Source organism: Tachyglossus aculeatus, chromosome 26, assembly GCF_015852505.1.
Source record: "Tachyglossus aculeatus isolate mTacAcu1 chromosome 26, mTacAcu1.pri, whole genome shotgun sequence".
Classification (NCBI taxonomy): domain Eukaryota; kingdom Metazoa; phylum Chordata; class Mammalia; order Monotremata; family Tachyglossidae; genus Tachyglossus; species Tachyglossus aculeatus.
The window spans coordinates 4,641,792-4,662,923 of record NC_052091.1 but is presented as its reverse complement, the minus strand read 5'-3'; the positions used below and the strand labels follow the sequence as shown (position 1 = coordinate 4,662,923).

At 53.3% G+C, this 21,132-nt stretch overlaps 1 protein-coding gene across 1 annotated transcript in view; it reads right to left on the bottom strand.

Annotated features, from left to right (window-relative positions):
• WDR62 (WD repeat domain 62) overlaps positions 1–21,132 on the bottom strand; it is a 53,456-nt gene that overhangs the window by 12,603 nt on the left and 19,721 nt on the right. The window contains exons 7-18 of the mRNA XM_038767675.1: positions 19,717–19,899; positions 17,230–17,393; positions 16,935–17,109; positions 15,253–15,390; positions 14,193–14,368; positions 11,537–11,628; positions 9,322–9,447; positions 7,866–7,933; positions 7,446–7,567; positions 7,085–7,160; positions 5,611–5,722; positions 2,697–2,760 (exon numbers count right to left, since the gene is read on the bottom strand). Of these exons, the coding sequence (XP_038623603.1) occupies positions 2,697–2,760; positions 5,611–5,722; positions 7,085–7,160; positions 7,446–7,567; positions 7,866–7,933; positions 9,322–9,447; positions 11,537–11,628; positions 14,193–14,368; positions 15,253–15,390; positions 16,935–17,109; positions 17,230–17,393; positions 19,717–19,899 (1,496 nt within the window). The remainder of the gene's footprint in view (positions 1–2,696; positions 2,761–5,610; positions 5,723–7,084; positions 7,161–7,445; positions 7,568–7,865; positions 7,934–9,321; positions 9,448–11,536; positions 11,629–14,192; positions 14,369–15,252; positions 15,391–16,934; positions 17,110–17,229; positions 17,394–19,716; positions 19,900–21,132) is intronic.

The following is a 21,132-nucleotide window of genomic DNA, read 5'->3' as shown; positions in this document are numbered from 1 at the left end:
TTAATATGTTTCGTCGTCTGTCTCCCCCTTCTAGACTGTGAGCCCGTTGTTGGGTAGGGACCGTCTCTAGATGCTGCCGATTTGCACTTCCCAAGCGCTTGGTACAGTGCTGTGCACACAGTAAGCGCTCAATAAATGAGATTGAATGAATGAATGAATGTGCATACTCTTGCACATGTTTACTATTCTATTTATTTTATTTTGTTACTATGCTTTGTCGTCTGTCTCCCCCTTCTAGACTGTGAGCCCGTTGTTGGGTAGGGACCGTCTCTATATGTTGCCGATTTGTACTTCCCAAGCGCTTAGTACAGTGCTCTGCACACAGTAAGCGCTCAATAAATGAGATTGAATGAATGAATGAATGTGCATACTCTTGCACATGTTTACTATTCTATTTATTTTATTTTGTTAATATGTTTTGTCGTCTGTCTCCCCCTTCTAGACTGTGAGCCCGTTGTTGGGTAGGGACCGTCTCTATATGTTGCCGATTTGCACTTCCCAAGGGCTTAGTACAGTGCTCTGCACACAGTAAGCGCTCAATAAATGAGACTGAATGAATTAATGAATGTGCATACTCTTGGACATGTTTACTATTCTATTTATTTTATTTTGTTAATATGTTTCGTCGTCTGTCTCCCCCTTCTAGACTGTGAGCCCGTTGTTGGGTAGGGACCGTCTCTATATGTTGCCGATTTGTACTTCCCAAGCGCTTAGTACAGTGCTCTGCACACAGTAAGCGCTCAATAAATGAGATTGAATGAATGAATGAATGTGCATACTCTTGGACATGTTTACTATTCTATTTATTTTATTTTGTTAATATGTTTTGCTGTCTGTCTCCCCCTTCTAGACTGTGAGCCCGTTGTTGGGTAGGGACCATCTCTATATGTTGCCGATTTGTACTTCCCAAGCTCTTAGTACAGTGCTCTGCACACAGTAAGCGCCCAATATATACGATTGAATGAATTAATGAATGTGCATACTCTTGCACGTATTTACTGTTCTATTTATTTTATTTTGTTAATATGTTTTGTTGTCTGTCTCCCCCTTCTAGACTGTGAGCCCGTTGTTGGGTAGGGACCGTCTCCATATGTTGCCGATTTGTACTTCCCTAGCGCTTAGTCCAGTGCTCTGCACACAGTAAGTGCTCAATAAATGCGATTGAATGAATGAATGAGAGCGAGAGGAATCGGGAAGGAGAAACGGGATCCCCCGGGGCGACGCCTCCGCCGCCGGAATCGTCCCACCCGCCGGGGGCCGGGACAGGGCTGGAGCCGGCACCTTCCCCGGGATGCCCACGGCCCTCTCAATCAATCAATCAATCAATTGTATTTATTGAGCGCTTACTGCGTGCAGAGCACTGGACTAAGCGCTTGTGAAGTACAAGTTGGCAACATAGAGAGACGGTCCCTACCCAACAGCGGGCTCAATATTTGTTCTGACGATTTTGACACCTGTCTCCGTGTTTTCATTCATTCAATCGTCTTTATTGAGCGCTTACTGTGCGCAGAGCACCGTACTAAGTGCTTGGGAAGTACAGGTTGGCGACATAGAGACAGTCCCTACCCACCAGCGGGCTCACAGTCTAGAAGATGATGATGACGTGTTAAGTGCAGTTCACTGAACTAAGCACTTGGGAAAGTACAATAGAAACACAACGCACATTTCCCGTCTACACGGAGTTTACAAACAAACGGGATTAGTTTGCGAGCCCTGACCCCCGTCCATCCCTCCCCGCTTATTGCCTGGCCAACGCTGCCGCTGGTTCATTCATTCATTCATTCAATCGTATTTATTGAGCTCTTACTGTGTGCCAAGCACTGTACTAAGCGCTTGGGAAGTCCAAGTTGGCAACATATAGAGACGGTCCCTACCCACCAGCGGGCTCACAGTCTAGAAGATGATGACGACATGTTAAGTGCAGATCACTGTACTAAGCACTTGGGAAAGTACAACAGAAATACACCGCACATATCCTGTCTACACGGAGTTTACAAACCAACGGGATTAGTTTGCGACCCCCGACCCCCCGCCCATCCCTCCCCATTTATTGCCTGGCCAACGCTGCCCCTGGTTCATTCATTCATTCAATCGTATTTATTGAGCGCCTACTGTGTGCCGAGCACTGTACTAAGCGCTTGGGAAGTCCAAGTTGGCGACATATAGAGACGGTCCCTACCCACCAGCGGGCTCACAGTCTAGAAGAGGATGACGACATGTTGAGTGCAGTTCACTGCGCTAAGCACTTGGGAAGTACAACATAAATACACCGCACATTTCCCGTCTACACTGAGTTTACAAACAAACGGGATTAGTTTGCGACCCCCGACCCCCCGCCCATCCCTCCCCATTTATTGCCTGGCCAACGCTGCCGCTGGTTCATTCATTCATTCATTCAATCGTATTTATTGAGCTCTTACTGTGTGCCGAGCACTGTACTAAGCGCTTGGGAAGTCCAAGTTGACAACATATAGAGACGGTCCCTACCCACCAGCGGGCTCACAGTCTAGAAGAGGATGACGACACGTTGAGTGCAGTTCACTGCGCTAAGCACTTGGGAAGTACAACATAAATACACCGCACATTTCCCGTCTACACTGAGTTTACAAACCAACGGGATTAGTTTGCGACCCCTGACCCCCCGCCCATCCCTCCCCACTTACTGCCTGGTAAAACGCTGCCCCCGGTCGTGTTACCTGTCCCCGGAGACGGTGATCAGGTGGCGGCAGTCGTACGTGAACTTCATCCCCGTGATGATCTCTGGAACCCAACCGAAGACACCCCCCCCCCCGGCCCCCCGTTTGGACGTGTCAGGGGGTCACAGCCCACCCACCAAGACGGCCGGACCGGACCCCCTTCCGTCGACGGGGAGGGGAGACAGTCCCGCGGCGTACAGTGTGGCAGCCAACGCAAACCCCAGGCAGACCGACGCGAGTGGGACAATAATAAAAATAATGATAATGGTACTTGTTAAGCATCTCATCCCCCGGGCCTGGAATGCCCCCAATCCCTCTGCCCATCCGCCAAGCTAGCTCTCTTCCTCCCTTCAAGGCCCTGCTGAGAGCTCACCTCCTCCAGGAGGCCTTCCCAGACTGAGCCCCTTCTTTCCTCTCCCCCTCGTCCCCCTCTCCATCCCCCCGTCTTACCTCCTTCCCTTCCCCACAGCACCTGTATATATGTATATATGGTTGTACATATTTATTACTCTATTTATTTATTTATTTATTTTACTTGTACATTTCTATCCTACTTATTTTATTTTGTTGGTATGTTTGGTTCTGTTCTCTGTCTCCCCCTTTTAGACTGTGAGCCCACTGTTGGGTAGGGACTGTCTCTATGTGATGCCAATTTGTATTTCCCAAGCGCTTAGTACAGTGCTCTGCACATAGTAAGCGCTCAATAAATACGATTGATTGATTGATTGATTGATCTACTATGTGCCACGCAGTGCTGAGGCCCTTCCCTTCAAGGCCCTACTGAGAGCTCACCTCCTCCAGGAGGCCTTCCCAGACCGAGCCTCCCCCTCTCCATCCCCTCCGTCTAACCTCCTTCCCTTCCCCACAGCACCTGTATATATGTATATATGTTTGTACAGATTTATCACTCAATTTATTTTACTTGTACATATCTATTCTATCTATTTTATTTTGTTAATACGTTTGGTTTTGTCCTCTGTCTCCCCCTTTTAGACCGTGAGCCCACTGTTGGGTAGGGACTATCGCTATATGTTGCCAACTTGGACTTCCCAAGCGCTTAGTACAGTGCTCTGCACATAGTAAGCGCTCAATAAATACGATTGATGATGGTGATGATGATGTTAATACGTTTGGTTTTGTTCTCTGTCTCCCCCTTCTAGACTGTGAGCCCGCTGTCGGGTAGGGACCGTCTCTCTATGTTGCCAACTTGGACTTCCCAAGCGCTTAGTACAGTGCTCTGCACACAGTAAGCGCTCAATAAATACGACTGAATGAATACAAGTTAGGTTGGACACAGTCCCCGTCCCACAATGAACCTACAGTCCCGCGTCAGTTCAGTGGGCGGTTGTGGTGGGTAACGGCCACACTGATTGATTAATTGATTGAGGTAGATACAAGTGAGTCGGGCTGGATACCGTCCCTGTCCCCCGTGGGGCTCACACTCTTCATCCCCATTTTCCAGATGAGGGAACTGAGGCCCAAAGAAGTGAAATGACTTGCCCAAGGTCACACAGCAGACAGGTGGCAGAGCTGGGATTAGAACCCGGTTTAAAGAAGCAGCATGGCCTAGTGGCAAAAACACGGGCTTGGAGTCAAAAGACGGGGGTTCTAATCCCGCCCGGCTCCGCCACTTGATGATGACGATGGCATTTGTTAAGCGCTTACTATGTGCAGAGCACTGTTCTAAGCCCTGGGGAGGATACAGGATGATCAGGCTGTCCCACGCGGGGCTCACAATCTTCATCTCCATTTTCCAGATGAGGGAACTGAGGCCCAGAGAAGTGAAGTGACTTGCCCAAGGTCACACAGCTGACAATTGGCGGAGCCGGGATTTGAACCCATGACCTCGGACTCCAAAGCCCGGGCTCTTTCCATTGAGCCGCGCTGCTTGCTTCACTTCATTCATTCAATCGTATTTATTGAGCGCTTACTGTGTGCAGAGCACTGTACTAAGCGCTTGGGAAGTCCAAGTTGGCAACATCTAGAGACGGTCCCTACCCAACAGCGGGCTCACAGTCTAGAAGGGGGAGATAGACAACAAAACAATCAATCAATCATATTTATTGAGTGCTTACTGTGTGCAGAGCACTGTACTAAGCGCTTGGGAAGTCCAAGTTGGCAACATATAGAGACGGTCCCTACCCAACAGCGGGCTCACAGTCTAAAAGGGGGAGAAACAAAACAGAACATATTAACAAGACACTTCATCATCAATCGTATTTATTGAGCGCTTACTATGTGCAGAGCACTGTACTAAGCGCTTGGGAAGTACAAATTGTCAACATATAGAGACAGCCCCTACCCAACAGTGGGCTCATGTGTGACCTTGGGCAAGTCACTTCACTTCTCTGGGCCTCAGTGGCCTCATCTGTCAAATGGGGATTGAGACTGTGACCCCATATGGGACAGGGACTGCGTCCAACCTGATTACCTTGTATATACCTCAGTGTTTAGAACAGTGCCTGGCACAGAGTAAGCGCTTAATAAATACCATAATTATTATTATTATTATTATTAACCCAGTTCCTTCTGATGCCAAGGCCCGGCTCTAACCACTAACCCACAGTGCTTCTCAAAAGGAGGCTCACACCCTTCTACCCTCCAGTTGCTTCTAATCTACTGGGGGGAAGGGGACCACCAAAAACGCGGTCGGGTGAAGCCTGAGGAGTGGGATGGGAATCAATCAATCGTATTTACTGAGCGCTTCCTGTGTGCAGAGCACTGGACTAAGCGCTTGGGAAGTACAAGTTGGAAGACAGGCATCGTCCTCAGGGCGGAGCTTCCTGCCTTTGGTGGGTGTCGGGGGGTGGGGGGGGAGAAGGGGCTATCTGGGAGACTTCCTGGAGGAGGAGATTTTCCCCGGAGGCCGGTGGGCGGGCCCGAACGGAGACCGAGCCAGAAGCCGCGGACATACCCGAGTGGCCGAACATTTTGGCGATGCAGTCGCCCGAGTAGAAGTCGATCACTGAGATGCTCTTGTCGGAGCAGCTGGTGGCCAGAAAGGTGCCCGATGGGTCCACCTGGACCTGCGGGGGGTGAGGAAAGCGGGAGAGGTGAAGAGGAGGAGGAGGAGGACTAGGACAGTGCTCTGCACACAGTAAGCGCTCCATAAATACGACTGAATGAATGAATGAATGACAAGGAGGAGTGCCAACGTCGGCTCCCTTCAGCCCCCGCTCCGAAGGCCAGCGAGTGCCCTGTCAGCAGCCCCGACCCACCTCTTCTTCTCCCTTCAGTCATTCATTCATTCAATCGTATTTATTGAGCGCTTCCTGTGGGCAGAGCACTGCACTAAGCGCTTGGGACGTACAAGTTGGCAACATCTAGAGGCGGTCCCTACCCAACAGTGGGCTCACAGTCTAGAACTGTGCTAGGGCTCACCTTCTCCAGGAGGCCTCACCTCCTCGTCCCCCTCTCCATCCCCCTGCATCTGACCTCCTTCCCTTCCCCACAGCACCTGTATATATGTATATATGCTTGTACATATTTATTACTCTATTTATCTTACTTGTACATATCTATTCTATTTATTTTATTGTGTTAGTGTGCTTGGTTTTGTTCTCTGTCCCCCCCTTCTAGACTGTGAGCCCGCTGTTGGTTAGGGACTGTCTCTACGTGTTGCCGACTTGTACTTCCCAAGCGCTTAGTTCAGTGCTCTGCACACAGTAAGCATATTTATTACTCTATTTATTTATCTTACTTGTACATATCTATTCTATTTATCTTATTTTGTTAACATGTTTTGTTTTGTTGTCTGTCTCCCCCTTCTAGACTGTGAGCCCGCTGTTGGGTAGGGACCATCTCTACGTGTTGCCGACTTGTACTTCCCAAGCGCTTAGTACAGTTCTCTGCACACAGTAAGCGTATTTATTACTCTATTTATTTATCTATCTTACTTGTACATATCTATTCTATTTATTTTATTTTGTGTGTTTGGTTTTGTTCTCTGTCTCCCCCTTCTAGACTGTGAGCCCGCTGTTGGGTAGGGACTGTCTCTATGTGTTGCCGACTTGGACTTCCCAAGCGCTTAGTAAGCGCTCAATAAATACGATTGATTGATTGATTGATTGATAGAAGACTGCCCAAGCCCAGCTAAGCCAGGCACTTGCCCCCCAGGGGCACCACTCGGGCCCGGCCACTCCCCTGCCCGGGGAGCGCGGGCACCGCGCATCTTTCCTTACTCGGGTTCCTCCTTCCCTGATGCATGCCAACCCCCCGCAACCCCACTCCCCTACAGCTGGGAGCTTTTTGAGGGTCACTGACGTCGCCTATTTCCCACCCACGTGCCTCTCTCCCAGAGATTAGTACAGTGTCTCGCACACGGCGAGGGCTTAATAGATGCTTCCCTACTAGAGTCCCCAGCCCAGCCCCGGCGGCCCCCGGCCCACCTTCAGCAAGGAGCCATCGTCCCCCTGCGAGCCCTTGTAGCATTTCTTCTGCTTCCCACTGGCCGTGTTGTAGACCCTGGGGTGGAGGGAGGGTGGGCCGGGATTGGGGCGAGTCGGGGACGCCGGACGTGCCCTGTGCCCGCAGGTGTCCAGCCCGGGAAGTGAGGAGGACAAAGCCCCGCAGCGCCAGAGGGGTCCTGGCTCACTCCCGTCACTCCACCTCCTCCGCAGTGGGGACCACCCCCAGACCGACTCGTCACCCCCCGCCCAGCGAGGCCTCCGGCCGCCGGTGGACCGGGGAGGTGGGGAGGATGTCGGCGGGGGTGGGGGCCGCCAGGGGAAGGCGGGCGGGGGGCCGCACCTGACGTTCCGGTCCTGGCAGGCGACAGCCACGTACTTCTGCGTGATGTCGATGTCCATGTCGTACAGGGTGGTCTTCTCGGCCACGTGGTGAGTGCGGACGAAGTGCAGGCTGTCCGAGACCTGGGCTCCGGAGAGGTGGGACGGGGGCGCGGGGGACAGCACGGGTTTCCGTTCTCGCCTGGCCTCCGGCCACCCTGCGAGGGCCGCCTGGCCCGGGTCCCATCTTCCCCCCAGACTCCGAAGCCCCCGCGACTCCATCCATCTCCAACCTCGGGCCCCTGGGAAGCCCGGATCACCCCTCCCCGGGCCCGTTCCCTGGGTCCCGTGGTGTTCCCGAAGCCCCGAGCCCGGGGCCTGGTCACCGCGCCCCGAGCCGGTCACCCTACCGCCACGACCCCCGGGCCTTGAGGCTCCTCACCTGCTGAGCTCTGCGGAAGTAAATGCTTTTGTCGGCGCCGCAGCTGATCATCTGGAGGTCCCGGTTCCCTGCGGGGAGGGGAAGGGATTGGGGGAGAGCACGGGGGGGCCCTCTGATTCCGGCGGGCGGACCCCCGCCTTCACCCTCTGCCTCATTTCCCCGGGGGCCTCCGCGCTCACCCTGGCGGGTCGGGGAGAAGAGTCGTCCTCTCCCGCTTAAACGGGGAGGAAACAGGCCCAGAAAGGTTAGGGAACACTCCTGCCTCTACTACTAATGATAATGATGGCATTTATTAAGCGCTTACTATGTGCAAAGCGCTGTTCTAAGCGCCGGGGAGGTTACAAGGTGATGAGGTTGTCCCACGGGGGGGGCTCACAGTTTTAACCCCCATTTTACAGACGAGGGGACTGAGGCCCAGAGAAGTGAAGTGACTTGCCCAAAGTCACACAGCTGACAGGTGGCGGAGCCGCTACTAGTAACGGTGGCATTGGTCAAGCACTTACTGGGGGCCAAACACTGGGCTAAGCGCTGGGGTAGAGCCAAGATGACCACGTCAGATACAGTCCCTGTCCCGTGTGGGGCTCGCGGTTGGAGGGGGAGGGAGGACGGGTACCGGATCTCTCCCCGAGCGGCGAAATGACTTGACCAGAGTCACACAGCAAGCGACTGAGGTCCCCAGACTCCCTCTCCCCTAATAATAATAGTGATGATGGCATTTATTAAGCGCTTACTATGTGCAGAGCGCTGTTCTCAGCGCGGGGGAGGTTACAAGGGGACCAGGTTGTCCCACGTGGGGCTCACAGTCTTCATCCCCATTTTCCAGATTACTGTTCTCAGCACGGGGGAGGTTACAAGGTGATCAGGGTGTCCCACGTGGGGCTCACAGTCTTCATCCCCATTTTCCAGATTACTGTTCTCAGCACGGGGGAGGTTATAAGGTGATCAGGGTGTCCCACGTGGGGCTCACAGTCTTCATCCCCATTTTCCAGATTACTGTTCTCAGCACGGGGGAGGTTACAAGGTGATCAGGGTGTCCCACGGGGGGCTCAGTCTTCATCCCCATTTTCCAGATTACTGTTCTCAGCATGGGAGAGGTTACAAGGGGATCAGGGTGTCCCACGGGGGGCTCACAGTCTTCATCCCCATTTTCCGGATTACTGTTCTCAGCACGGGGGAGGTTACAAGGGGATCAGGTTGTCCCACGGGGGGCTCACAGTCTTCACCCCCATTTTCCAGGGGAGGGAACTGAGGCCCAGAGAAGTGACTGGCCCAAAGTCACCCAGCTGACAAGCGGGGGAGCCGGGATTCGAACCCACGACCTCGGACTCCAAAGCCCGGGCTCTTTCCACTGGGCCACGCTGCTTCTCCCAGGGTCACACCGGGGGCCAGGCCGGGCCGGCGCCCCGGGGCTCCGGCTGCCAGGGGACCACCCCGCCCCGGCCCACCCCCAGCTCACCGGCAAACTTCACCGCGGTGATGGAGGAGGAGTGGTCATCCAGGGTCTGCTCCAAGTTGTAGTTCTTCTCCACGTTCAGCACGTGGATGAGCCGATCTCGACTGGCCGAAGCCAGCAGGGTGACCCCTGGAGAGTGCGGGACAGGGCCCTGGGGTGGACCCTCTGGAGCCCCCAACCCAGACTGAGCCCCCTTTCTCCTTCCCCTCCCCACGGCATCATCATCATCATCAAGCGTATTTATTGAGCGCTTACTATGTGCAGAGCACTGGACCAAGCGCTTGGGAAGTCCAAGTTGGCAACATATAGAGACAGTCCCTACCCAACACTGGGCTCCCAGTCTAAAAGGGGGAGACAGAGAACAAAACCAAACATACTAACAAAATAAAATAAATAGAATAGATATGTACAAGTAAAATAAATAGAGTAATAAATATGTACAAAAATATATACATATATACAGGTGCCGTGGGGAAGGGAAGGAGGTAAGATGGGGGGATGGAGAGGTGGACAAGGGGGAGAGGAAGGAAGGGGCTCAGTCTGGGAAGGCCTCCTGGAGGCACCTGCATATATGTTTGTACAGACTTATTACTCTATTTATTTTACTTGTACATATCTACTATTCTATTTATTTTCTTAATGCTGTGCATCTAGCTTCATTTCTATTTATTCTGACGACTCGACACCCGTCCACATGGTTTGTTTCGTCGTCTGTCTCCCCCTTCTAGCCATCGAGCCCGTTGTTGGGTAGGGACCGTCTCTATATGTCGCCGACTTGGACTTCCCAAGCGCTTAGTAATGATGGCATTTGGTAAGCACTTACTATGTGCAAAGACAGACAACAAAACAAAATAAAATAAATTGAGTGCTTACTGTGTGCAGAGCACTGTGCTAAGCACCTGGAAAGTACAATTCGGCAACATATAGAGACAGTCCCTACCCAACAACGGGCTCACAGTCAAAAAAGGGGAGAAAGACAGCAAAACCGAACAAGTGGACACGTGTCAATATATTCATTCATTCACTCTTTCAATTGTATTTACTGAGCGCTTACTGTGTGCAGAGCACTGGACTAAGCGCTTGGGAAGTCCAAGTTGGCAACATAGAGAGACGGTCCCTACCTGACAGCGGGCTCACAGTCTAGAAGGGGGAGACTGACAACAAAACAAAGCAAAATAAATAGAATAAATTGGGCGCTTACTGTGTGCAGAGCACTGGACTAAGCGCTTGGGAAGTCCAAGTTGGCAACAAATAGAGACGGTCCCTACCCAACAGCGGGCTCACAGTCTAGAAGGGGGAGACTGACAACAAAACAAAGCAAAATAAATAGAATAAATTGGGCGCTTACCGTGTGCAGAGCACTGTCCTAAGCGCTTGGAAAGTACAATTCGGCAACGTATAGAGACGGCCCCTACCCAACCCTGCCTCTGCCACTCAGCTGCTGACTTACCTTTTTTTAAAAAAAAAATGGCATTTGTTAAGCGCTTACTATGTGCAAAGCACTGTTCTAAGCGCCGGGGGGGATACAGTGTGATCAAGTAGTCCCACGTGGGGCTCACAGCCTTAATCCCCATTTTTACAGATGAGGTCACTGAGGCTTGGAGGAGTGAAGCGACTTGCCCAAGGTCACACAGCAGACTTGTGGCGGAGCCGGGATTCGAACCCATGACCTCTGACTCCAAAGCCCGGGCTCTTTCCACTGGGCCACGCTTGGGCAAGTCCCTTCATTTCTCTGTACCTCGGTTCCTTCCACTACAGCACTAAGTCCCTCAAGGGCAGGGACGGCGTCTAACCACTCTATAGTATTTTGTTAGTATGTTTGGTTTTGTTCTCTGTCCCCCGCTTTTAGACTGTGAGCCCGCTGTTGGGTAGGGACCGCCTCTATATGTTGCCAACCTGGACTTCCCAAGCGCTTAGTACAGTGCCCTGCACACAGTAAGCGCTCAATAAATACGATTGATTGACTCACCTGGCGTTCCGCCCATCAGTAAAAACTTGACAAATCCCGATCATTTACACGCGCCCGGGTTTTATTTTTAAGCGGTCGCTTGGCAACCCCACGCCCTCAGCGAAGACACAACGCTTACGACAGTGCGTTTCGCAAGTCCTCGACCGAAGCCCCCCCGGTTACTGCGGTTTTGACCCTCATTTTCCAGCGGTTTTTGCTGTCTGGGCCCCGGCGACCTCCCGCGCCTCACCCCGGGGGCCCGGGCCTTACCGGTGTCGGGCTTGGAATACTCTAAGCACAGCACTTCGGCGTCGTGGGCTTCCACCTTGATCAGCTCGCCCATGAACTTGAGTTCGTGGATTCTGCGGGACAGCCCACCCCAAGCCCACCCTTCATTTAGCCCTTGGGGCGGGCGCTGGGGTCCCCGCGAGACCATCGGAGCGGTGCGGCCTAGTGGGAAGAGCCCGGGAGTCGGGAGGACCTGGGTTCTAATCCCACCTCCGCCACATGCCTGCTCCGTGACCTGGGGAAGGTCACTTCACTTCTCTGGGCCTCAGCGACCTCGTCTGTAAAATGGGGATTAATAATCATCATCATCATCATCATCATCATCATCATCAATCGTATTTATTGAGCGCTTACTATGTGCAGAGCACTGTACTAAGCGCTTGGGAAGTACAAATTGGCAACATATAGAGACGGTCCCTACCCAACAGTGGGCTCACAGTCTAGAAGGGGATTAATAATAATGAGGACCTGGGTTCTAATCCCACCTCCGCCACACGTCTGCTCCGTGACCTGGGGAAAGTCACTTCACTTCTCTGGGCCTCAGCGACCTCGTCTGTAAAATGGGGATTAATAATAATAATAATAATAATAATAATAATAATAATAATAACGGCATTTATGATGTGCAGAGCACCGTTCTAAGCGCTGGGGAGGTTATAAGGTGATCAGGTTGTCCCATGGGGGGCTCGCAGTCTTCACCCCCATTTTACGGATGAGGGAACTGAGGCCCAGAGAAGTGAAGTGACTTGCCCAAAGTCACACAGCTGACAGTTGGAGGGGCTGGGATTTGAACCCATGACCTCGGACTCCAAAGCCCATGATCTTTCCACTGAGCCATGCTGCTTTTCTAATCATTAAGATTAAGTCTGTGAGCCCCGTGTAGGGCAGGGACTGCATCCAACCTGATTAACTTGTGTCTACCCCAGGACTGAGCCCACTGTTGGGTAGGGACCGTCTCTATATGTTGCCAACTTGTTCTTCCCAAGCGCTTAGTACAGTGCTCTGCACACAGTAAGCGCTCAATAAATACAATTGAATGAATGAATGACTAAGAACAGTGCTTGGCACACAGTAAGCGCTTAACAGAGAAGCAGCGTGGCTCAGTGGAAAGAGTCCGGGCTTTGGAGTTTGTATATATGTTCGAACGTCTTTATTACTCCATTTATTTATTTATTTTATTGGCACATATTTATTCTATTTATTTTATTTTGTTAATATGTTTTGTTTTGTTGTCTGCCTCCCCCTTCTAGACTGTGAGCCCACTGTTGGGTAGGGACTGTCTCTATATGTTGCCAACTTGTACTTCCCAAGCGCTTAGTACAGTGCTCTGCACACAGTAAGCGCTCAATAAATACAATTGAATGTATGAATGACTAAGAACAGTGCTTGGCACACAGTAAGCGCTTAACAGAGAAGCAGCGTGGCTCAGTGGAAAGAGCCTGGGCTTTGGAGTTTGTATATATGTTTGAACGTCTTTATTACTCCATTTATTTATATATTTTATTGGTACATATTTATTCTATTTATTTTATTTTGTTAATATGTTTTGTTTTGTTCTCTGCCTCCCCCTTCTAGCCTGTGAGCCCACTGCTGGGTAGGGACCGTCTCTAGATGTTGACAACTTGGACTTCCCAAGCGCTTAGTCCAGTGCTCTGCACACAGTAAGTGCTTAAATAAATACGATTGAATGAATGAATGAAAGAGGTTGTGGGTTCAAATCCCAGCTCCACCAACTGTCAGCTGTGTGACTTTGGGCAAGTCACTTCACTTCTCTGGGCCTGTTACCTCATCTGGAAAATGGGGATTAAAATGGGCCAACCTGATCACCTTGTAACCTCCCCAGAGCTTAGAACAGTGCTTTGCACATAGTAAGTGCTTAATAAATGCCATTATTATTATTATTATTAGAAGGCAGCCAGATCCAATCCTATGCAGTGCTCACAGTCCAAAAGAGGGGTAGAGCGAGCATCTCATGCCCAGTTTACAGACAAGGACACTGAGGCCAGGAGAGGTACAGTGGCTCTCCCCAGGGTGAGCAGGAACAAGAATTAGGTCTCCTGAGTTCCAATCCTGTGCTCTTCCCTCTAGGCCGTGCTACCTCCGTCCCTCTCCTCATTCATTCAATCGTATTTATTGAGCGCTTACTGTGTGCAGAGCACTGTACTAAGCGCTGGGGAAGTACAAGTTGGGAACATATAGAGACGGCCCCTGCCCAACAGTGGGCTCACAGTCTAGAAGGGCTGTCCTCCTGGGAGCCGGACTCGCCAACGGATCCTGGTGCCCTGGATGATAATAATGGCATTTATTAAGCGCTTACTACGTGCAAAGCACTGTTCTAAGCGCTGGGGAGGCCACAGGGTGATCAGATTGTCCCACAGTGGGGGTGGGGGGGGCTCACAGTCTTAATCCCCATTTTACAGAGGAGGTACAACGTCTGCGGGCACAGGATCGGGGGTACACATGGTGGCAAACGTGAGGGAGGGTGGGAGGGGGAGAAGGGAGGCTGAGAATCAGGGTCCGGGAGCGGGCGCCGTGGAGAACGGCAGGGGAAGGGGCCTCAGTTTCCCGAACCCATCCCCTATGGGCACCCGGTAGGCCAGGAGGCCCGGAAGCCCGAGTGGGACGGAGGCCTACGCACCTGAGGTTCCCGCTACGGTCGCCCGAGGCCAGGTGCTGGCCGTCGGGGCTGACCTGCATGACCCGCACGCCCGCCTTGACGTCCACGCAGCCGCCGGCCTCGCTGCGGTCCGGGGGGTGCGCCCCGTCCTGCAGGTGCTCGATGTCGTTCTCCACATACACCACCTTCAGCAAGTCCTGGGGGCGGGGGGGGAGTCACATGTGGCCGGGGGTCACCGTCAGCCGGGAGACCGCCGGGGCCCCGGCTCGGCTGGAGGACGGACGGGCGGGCAGACGGAAGCCCGTCGTTCCCGGAGGACCCGCTCTGCCCGGCTGGGAATCAGGGCGGGAAGCCAGGGTATGAGGGCGACCAAACCCTTCCAGGGGGCAGAGGGGCCCGGACAGTTGGGGCCGGAAGCCGAGGCCTGCAGTGAACCGACCGTCTTCAAGGCCCTGCTGAGAGCTCACCTCCTCCAGGAGGCCTTCCCAGACTGAGCCCCTTCTTTCCTCTCCCCCTCGTCCCCCTCTCCATCCCCCCGTCTTACCTCCTTCCCTTCCCCACAGCACCTGTATATATGTATATATGGTTGTACATATTTATTACTCTATTTATTTTTCTTGTACATTTCTATCCTACTTATTTTATTTTGTTGGTATGTTTGGTTCTGTTCTCTGTCTCCCCCTTTTAGACTGTGAGCCCACTGTTGGGTAGGGACTGTCTCTATGTGATGCCAATTTGTACTTCCCAAGCGCTTAGTACAGTACTCTGCACATAGTAAGCGCTCAATAAATACGACTGATTGATTGATTGATTGACCGGGAGACGGGGTGGGCGGCGCGGTCCCACCCCCTCGGCCCGTTCGTGCTCATGCAGGGGATGCCCCGTGGACTATCGGGGCTACGAATCCCCCAGGAAGAGCCAGGTCTCTGCGGCCCCACCTCCCCCTGGCCCCCGACCCCATGAGGCCCCAACCATTTCAAGCCCTGAAGGAGCTGGGCCGGGCCTGGGCCTCAGGCCGGCCTCTCCTCGCGAGGACTCTTCTGGCGCCGGGATCCCGGGAGGAGCAACCCGAGCCGCTCACGTGGCTGAAGACGTTCCTCCGGTCGCCGGCTCTGCTGCCGCCGTCCATGTTCCAGAAGCGGATGGTGTTATCCGAGGAGCAGGTCAGAAAGGAGCCCGACGGGAGGCAGGCCCGCTGGTCTTCAAACTCCGGGTACACCTGCAGGGCCCCGGGGAGGACGGGGAGAGGCGAGGCTCGAGACCCTCAGACCAGGGGAGGCGGGGAGAGAGGCCATGGAGGGCCACGACAAGGACAGAAATGCGGTTGCCAGGCAAAAAGGGGACAGAGTGGGGTCTCTAGCCCTGAGAGGGGGTTGAGAGGGAAGCCCTCTAGACAGGAGGCTCACTGTGGGCGGGGAATGTGTCTGTTATATCGTCCTCTCCCAAGCGCTTAGTACAGCGTCCTCCACACAGTAAGCGCTCAGATACGACTCACAAGCCCGCAACCTTGGTGTCATCCTCGACTCCGCTCTCTCATTCACCCCTCACATCCAAGCCGTCACCAAAACCTGCCGGTCTCAGCTCCGCAACATTGCCAAGATCCGCCCTTTCCTCTCCATCCCAACCGCTACCCTGCTCATTCAAGCTCTCATCCTATCCCGTCTGGACTACTGCACTAGCCTTCTCTCTGATCTCCCATCCTCGTGTCTCTCTCCACTTCAATCCATACTTCATGCTGCTGCCCGGATTATCTTTGTCCAGAAACGCTCTGGACATGTCACTCCCCTCCTCAAAAATCTCCAGTGGCTACCGATCAATCTGCGCACCAGGCAGAAACTCCTCACCCTGGGCTTCAAGACTGTCCATCCCCTCGCCCCCTCCTACCTCACCTCCCTTCTCTCCTTCTCCAGCCCAGCCCGCACCCTCCGCTCCTCCACCACTAATCTCCTCACTGTACCTCGCTCTCGCCTGTCCCGCCATCGACCCCCGGCCCACGTCATCCCCCGGGCCTGGAATGCCCCCAGTCCCTCTGCCCATCCGCCAAGCTAGCTCTCTTCCTCCCTTCAAGGCCCTGCTGAGAGCTCACCTCCTCCAGGAGGCCTTCCCACACTCAGCCCCCTCCTTCCTCTCCCCGTCGTCCCCCTCTCCATCCCCCCGTCTTACCTCCTTCCCTTCCCCACAGCACCTGTATATATGTATATATGGTTGTACATATTTATTACTCTATTTATTTATTTATTTATTTTACTTGTACATTTCTATCCTACTTATTTTATTTTGTTGGTATGTTTGGTTCTGTTCTCTGTCTCCCCCTTTTAGACTGTGAGCCCACTGTTGGGTAGGGACTGTCTCTATGTGATGCCAATTTGTACTTCCCAAGCGCTTAGTACAGTGCTCTGCACATAGGAAGCGCTCAATAAATACGATTGATTGATTGATTGACTGACCGACTGAAGGGGGACTCATGGAAGGAGGCGGGAGAGGCACGAGGCCCAGGTTCTCCGGGCGCCCGGAGGCCCACACGAGGGGAAACGGGTTTCCGCCGTGCCAGCGGAGCGAGCGGACAGACACGGGAAGGCCTTTGGGATCGCCAGGGGAGGAGACGGGAAAGCGGGCAGATGAGGGAGGTACTGCCAGGTGGTCCGGAGGCAGGGGACTGGAGCGAGAGACTTCTGGCGGGAGAGCCCTCCCCTCAGGGGACACCAGCTGGGGGCTGGCAGGAAAGGAGGGCGAAGGGTCCGGGAACGCCGAGGGGCCGCTCACCTCCACATTCCACACGTAGGAGCTGTGGAAGAGGTTGGACCACACCTTGCCCGCTTTCTTCAGGTCCCTGATGTCCCACACGTAGACGCTGTGGTCCTTGTACACGCAGGACAGCCAGCGGCGGCAGGGGTCGAAGGCCAGGGCCACCGTGTCCGGGTATACTGACTCCGCTTTCCTGGGGAAGAGGAAGCCGAGGAAGAGGCCGTTTTCCTTCCCCCTCGGACCAAGGGGTTGGGGCGGTTGGGGGACGCCGGGACCCCGCGATCCCCCCGCCCGCCCGCCCGCCCCTCCGTACCTGCCGGGCTGCGGCCCCTGGGCCACGTCGACGCCCAGGTGATGGGGCTTGGGCAGGTTGAGCAGGTAGTGCATGTCGCGGGCCCGGAAGATGCGCACCGTCCCGTCCGTGCAGCCGCAGAAGATGGAGTCGGCGCTTACGCACAGGCAGGAGGACAGGGAGACCTGGGGGGGTCGGCGGCATGGCAGGGCCCCGAGCCGCGGGCCCCGCGGCCGGATGGGGAAGGGGACGAGGGCCGGGAGAGGGGCTGGAGGTGGGGAAATCCTTACGGCTTGGGCTGGGCCGAATCTGGGGCTCCATGGGGCTCACCAGGCTCTTCCTGAAACCAAATCCCCCTCCTGAGACACCCCACGAGGATGCAGAGCACCCGACTCCAGCTAACAGCAAGATTCCTCCCACCCCCAACACACACACACACACACACACACACACACACACACACACACACACACACACACGCTGCCCTCCCTCCACTCTCCCGTCCACGGGGCTCTTTAATAATAATAATGATGGCATAATAATGATGGCATCCTTCCTCTCCCCCTCTCCATCTTACCTCCATCCCTTCCCCACAGCACCTGTATATATGGATATATGGTTGTACATATTTATTACTCTATTTATTTATTTATTTATTTTGCTTGTACATATCCATCCTATTTATTTTATTTTGTTGGTATGTTTGGTTCTGTTCTCTGTCTCCCCCTTTTAGACTGTGAGCCCACTGCTGGGTAGGGACTGTCTCTGTGTGTTGCCAATTTGTACTTCCCAAGCGCTTAGTACAGTGCTCTGCACATAGTAAGTGCTCAATAAATACGATTGATTGATTGATTGATTGATTGATTGATTTTACTTGTACATATCCATCCTATTTATTTTATTTTGTTAGTATGTTTGGTTCTGTTCTCTGTCTCCCCCTTTTAGACTGTGAGCCCGCTGTTGGGTAGGGACTGTCTCTATGTGTTGCCAATTTGTACTTCCCAAGCGCTTAGTCCAGTGCTCTGCACACAGTAAGCGCTCAATAAATACGATTGATGATGATGATGATTTGTTAAGCGCTCACTAGTCCTTCATTCAATCGTATTTATTGAGCGCTTACTGTGTGCAGGGCACTGGACTATGTGCTTGGGAAGTCCAAGCCGGCAACATCTAGAGACGGGCCCTACCCGACAGCAGGCTCACAGTCTAAAAGGGGGAGACGGAGAACAAAGCGAATTAACAAAATAAAATAAATAGAATAAATGCGTACAAATAAAATACAGGGCTTTAATATGTGCAAAGCGCTGGGGGGGATACAAGGTAATCAGGTTGTCCCACGTGGGGCTCACAGACTTCATCCTCATTTTACAGATAAGGTAACTGAGGCACAAAGAAGTGAAGTGACTTGCCCAAGGTCACACAGCTGACAGTTGGCGGAGCCGGGATTTGAACCCACGACCTCTGACTCCCAAGCCCGGGCTCTTTCCATTGAGCCACGCTGCTTCTCTTGAAGCGCCAAGAGCCCCTGGAAACTTCTCTGTGCCTCAGTTTCCTCATCCGTTAAACACCGGTTCTCCCTTTTACTTAGATTGAAAGCCCTCTGTGGGACAGGGAATAAAAATAATAATCATCATCATCAATTGTATTTATTGAGCGCTTACTATGTGCAGAGCACTGGACTAAGCGCTTGGGAAGTACAAATTGGCAACATCTAGAGACAGTCCCTACCCAACAGTGGGCTCACAGTCTAAAAGGGGGAGACAGAGAACAAAACCAAACATACTAACAAAATAAAATAAATAGAATAGATATGTACAAATAAAATAGAGTAAAAAATATGTACAAACATATATCATCATCATCATCATCAATCGTATTTATTGAGTGCTTACTGTGTGCAGAGCACTGTACTAAGCGCTTGGGACGTACAAATTGGCAACATATAGAGACAGTCCCTACCCAACAGTGGGCTCACAGTCTAAAAGGGGGAGACAGAGAACAAAACCAAACATACTAACAAAATAAAATAAATAGAATAGATATGTACAAATAAAATAAATAGAGTAAAAAATATGTACAAACATATATACATATATACAGGTGCTGTGGGGAAGGGAAGGAGGTAAGATGGGGGGGATGGAGAGGGGGACCCTCAGTTACCTCATCTGTAAAATGGGGATGACGACTGTGAGCCTCTCACGGGACAACCTGATCACTTTGTATCCCCCCCCAGCGCTTAGAACAGTGCTCTGCACATAGTAAGCGCTTAGCAAATGTCATTATTATTATAGAGAGACGGTCCCTACCCAACAGCGGGCTCACGGTCTACGGAGCCACGCTGCTTCACGCTGTCTCTATATGTTGCCAATTTGTACTTCCCAAGCGCTTAGTAAAGTGCTCTGCACATAGTAAGCGCTCAATAAATACGATTGATGATGATGATGATGATGATGACGACGACGATGACTGAAACGAGGGGGGCCCGGACTGGATGGAGAGGCCCGTTACCTTGAGGTCGATCCACCTCTCCAGCATCCTCTTCTCGTTGAACTGGCACAGGAGGCCCGAGCAGGCGACGCAGAAGGTGGTGCCCGCCAGCTGCCCTCTGCCACAGGCCACCCCGCAGAAGACGTTGTTGTGCAGCTCGCCCAGGATGCCCGAACGCCCCACCAGGGGCACGGTGCTTGTCACCTGTGAGGCCGGGAACAAGGGACGGGGGGTATTTATTGAGCGCTTCCTGTGTGCAGAGCACGGGACTAAGCGCTTGGGAAGTCCGAGTCGGCAACATCTAGAGACGGGCCCTACCCGACAGCGGGCTCACGGTCGAGAAGGGGGGGACGGACCACAAAATTTAGATCGGGGACCGCTGATGGGCTTCCTGTGTGCAGAGCACCGGACTAAGCACTTGGGAAGTCCAAGTTGGCAACATCTAGAGACGGTCCCTACCCGACAGCGGGCTCACGGTCGAGAAGGGGGGGACGGACCACAAAATTCAGATCGGGGACCGCTGATGGGCTTCCTGTGTGCAGAGCACTGGACTAAGCGCTTGGGAAGTCCAAGTTGGCAACATCTAGAGACGGTCCCTACCCGACAGCGGGCTCACGGTCGAGAAGGGGGGGACGGACCGCAAAATTTAGATCGGGGACCGCTGATGGGCTTCCTGTGTGCAGAGCACTGGACTAAGCGCTTGGGAAGTCCAAGTCGGCAACATCTAGAGACGGTCCCTACCCGACAGCGGGCTCACGGTCGAGAAGGGGGGGACGGACCACAAAATTCAGATCGGGGACCGCTGATGGGCTTCCTGTGTGCAGAGCACCGGACTAAGCGCTTGGGAAGTCCAAGTTGGCAACATCTAGAGACGGTCCCTACCCGACAGCGGGCTCACGGTCGAGAAGCGGGGGACGGACCACAAAATTTAGATCGGGGACCGCTGATGGGCTTCCTGTGTGCCGAGCACTGGACTAAGCGCTTGGGAAGTCCGAGTTGGCAACATCTAGAGACGGTCCCTACCCGACAGCGGGCTCACGGTCGAGAAGGGGGGGGCCGGACCGCAAAATTCAGATCGGGGACCACTGATGGGGGGCCGAGGGGCTTCGGGAAACGGGCCCCAAGGCGCGAGCCAAGGGGAGTGGTGAGACCCAGGGAAACCCGGCAGCAGAGCCCGCGGGAGGGAGCGGTCGGCGGGCGACTTCATATCCCCCAACCCCCGCGGCTCTAAAATTCGGATTCTGGCCACCGGCTCATCGTGTCAGAGGGCAGACGAGCACCCCCCCCCCCCCATTCAATCATATTTTTTGAGCGCTTACTGCATACAGAGCACTGTATGGAGCGCTTGGGAGAGTCCAATCAACAGGAAACAGATACATTCCCGGACCACAGTGAGCTACAGTCTAGACAGGGGGGAGACAGACGACTGTGAGCCCA